Raw genomic sequence first — 2,745 nt, 5'->3', positions numbered from 1 at the left:
TGGAGTACTGTGTCCAGTTCTGGGCTCCCCAGTTCAAGAAAGATGAGGAACTCCTAGAAAGAGTCCAGAGGAGAGCAACTAGGATGATAAAGGGACTGGAGCATCTCCCCTACGAGGAAAGGCTGAGAGAGTTGGGCTTGTTCAGCCTGAAGAAGAGAAGACTGAGAGGGGACCTCATCAATACATACAAATATCTTAAGGGTAGAAGTCACAAGGACAGAGCCAGACTCTTCCCAGTGGTGCCCAGCAACAGGACAAGGGTCAATGGGTACCAACTGAGACATAAGAGGTTTCAGTTGAATATGAGGAAAAATTTCTTTACTCTGAGGGTGACAGAGCACTGGAACAGGCTGCCCAAGGGGGTTGTGGAGTCTCCTTCTCTGGAGATATTCAAAGCCCGCCTGGATGAAGTCCTGTGTAACATGCTCTAGGAGAACCTGCTTTAGCAGGGAGGTTGGGCTAGATGATCTCCCGAGGTCCCTTCCAACCCTTGCCATTCTGTGACTCTGTGATTCTGTGACCTTCCAGTCCATGAGGGCTTCCCAGCCCTTGGGTTGGGAGCAGGGGGTGCGTGGGGCCCTGGGTGGGGGATTTGGGGCTGCACCACCCAGCAGGGAGCAACTGGAGGAGACTGGGTCTGTCTGTGTCTCCAGTGGCATCGGGGATACAAGGTGAGGAGTGATTTGGAGCCAAACCCACACTCGGGGTGGCCATGGCATCGCCCCCAGCCTCCCCTCTCCTTGCAGACAGACCCGGGACCAGGAGACCCCCATCGACTTCTTCTACTTCTCAGATTTTGAGCGGCACAACGCGGAGATTGCAGCCTTCCACCTGGACAGGTGAGTGCAGGCTGTGCATCCAGCTCTGCTCTCCTGTGACGGCAAAGCGGCAGAGAAACTGCTCCTTCATCCCACCTCTTCCTCCCCCCGTTGCAACAGGTACCTGTGTCTCATGGCAGTTTTAATAACTCGCTATGAAAACTACCCAGGGCCAGCAAGAAATGGTTCCAAGTTCTGTGTTTCAGGATACTGGATTTCCGGCGAATCCCCCCAGTTTCTGGCCGTTTGGTCAATATAACGAAGGAGATTCGTGACATCACCACAGACAAGAAACTGGCCAAGACTTTCTTCATCTCCCCAGGTGAGCTTTCATGCCATCCAGTCTTTCCTGCGGCCACCCACATGGAGGTCACCTGGAGCCAGCTGCTCCTGCCCTGGCTCCCCCTACACCAGGGCAAACCATCCCCTTGGGGACTGCTCTAGCTCCCACCGGGTCTCCCGCTGTGGGGCTCTGCTCCTCAAGGCCTTCCTTGCCACTGCTTTGCTGGTGGCACGTGGCCACGGTGCATTGAGCACCCTCACCTGGCCACCTGCCGGACCACCCTGTGTGGGGGTAGCAGGCTCGTTGCCTTCCTGCTCTTCATCAACCTTTGCTTTGTCCCCATGACCAGCGGGCAACATCTGCTTCTACGGGGAGTGCTCCTACTACTGCTCCACCGAGCACGCCCTCTGCGGCAAGCCGGACCGGCTGGAGAGCTCCATGGCCGCCCTGCTGCCCGACAAGACCTTGGCCCGCCGCTCCTCCTGGCGCAGCCCCTGGCGCCGCTCCTACCACAAGAGCAAGAAGGCTGAGTGAGCCGGGGCAGGGGGAGGGAGGACATGGGGCAGCAGAGCAGGGGGACGGGAGGGGGCCATCCCACGGCCACTCTCACGGCCCCGTCCCCTGCCCCGGCCTCTGCCCGCAGGTGGGAGCTGAACCCCAACTACTGCGCTCAGGTGCGAGAGACGCCGCCCTACGACAGGGGCCATCGCCTCCTCGACCTCATCGACATGACGGTCCTCGATTTCCTTATGGGTGAGCCTTGCCGTGCCGGCGCTGGGGGCTGCAGGAGCCCAAACGGCTCCGTGTCCCGCAGCACCGCGCCCTGCAAGGTTTGTTGGCCAAACCATTGCTCAGGCTGCAGAGAGCTGTGCTCTTACCCAAAACAAGAGAGAAGGGCCGTGCCATTAGGACACATCCCAGGCAGATGATGAAGGATGAGAGATGCCGGGGAGATCCCAGTTGAACACCCTGGGGTTGGGAAGCGCCTCCCGGAAGCAATGCTCCCCTGGGCCACACTGCCTCGCCCGACCCCGGGGCCCCCCCTTCCTCCCCGCGCTGTCCCCCTGCCATCATCTGACTTGGAGAGCTTCCCGTCTCCTCGTCCCTGGCTGCCCAGCCGTGCCTTTGCCATTACTTCTGCTCCATTTGCCGCTGTCATCCCTCCACGGGGCTGCCGGGATGAGATGGGACCTGGAGGCCCCAGGGGCTCTGCTCAGGTCCCCCCCCATGGCCGTGGCCACCAGATGGGCACCTTAGAGTGCCCCAGCCCTTTTCCCCAGCCTCTGGGTTTCGGTCTCACCCCAGGAGGGTGCTCCATGTCCCTGCTCCCGCCTCCTGGCCCACCACCCGATGGCAAATCTGTTGCCCCACCACAGGCAACATGGACCGGCATCACTACGAAACCTTCGAGAAATTTGGGAACGACACTTTCCTGCTCCACCTAGACAACGGTCGCGGGTAAAGCGGGACGGAGGGGAAGCAATCCTGGCAAAGGGGTGGGGGGGAGACCGGGGGTCTTGCCAAAACACACCCTGTGTTGGGCTCTGAGCTGTGGGGCGATGCCGCCCTGACACTGGCCGGCGGGCTTCTCCCCCCAGCTTCGGCACGCACTCACGCGACGAACCGTCCATCCTGCCCCCCTCC

At 60.5% G+C, this 2,745-nt stretch overlaps 1 protein-coding gene across 1 annotated transcript in view; it reads left to right on the top strand.

Moving 5' to 3' along the window:
• LOC104134234 (extracellular serine/threonine protein kinase FAM20C) overlaps nt 1–2,745 on the top strand; it is an 8,988-nt gene that overhangs the window by 4,975 nt on the left and 1,268 nt on the right. Inside the window, exons 4-9 of the mRNA XM_009647750.2 lie at nt 747–839; nt 1,025–1,140; nt 1,451–1,631; nt 1,745–1,854; nt 2,478–2,559; nt 2,700–2,735. Of these exons, the coding sequence (XP_009646045.2) occupies nt 747–839; nt 1,025–1,140; nt 1,451–1,631; nt 1,745–1,854; nt 2,478–2,559; nt 2,700–2,735 (618 nt within the window). The remainder of the gene's footprint in view (nt 1–746; nt 840–1,024; nt 1,141–1,450; nt 1,632–1,744; nt 1,855–2,477; nt 2,560–2,699; nt 2,736–2,745) is intronic.

Source organism: Egretta garzetta, unplaced genomic scaffold (assembly GCF_000687185.1).
Source record: "Egretta garzetta isolate BGI_Z169 unplaced genomic scaffold, ASM68718v1 scaffold51, whole genome shotgun sequence".
Taxonomy (NCBI): domain Eukaryota; kingdom Metazoa; phylum Chordata; class Aves; order Pelecaniformes; family Ardeidae; genus Egretta; species Egretta garzetta.
Note: the sequence above shows the minus strand (reverse complement) of the source record. Positions and strands in the feature narration are given on the sequence as shown.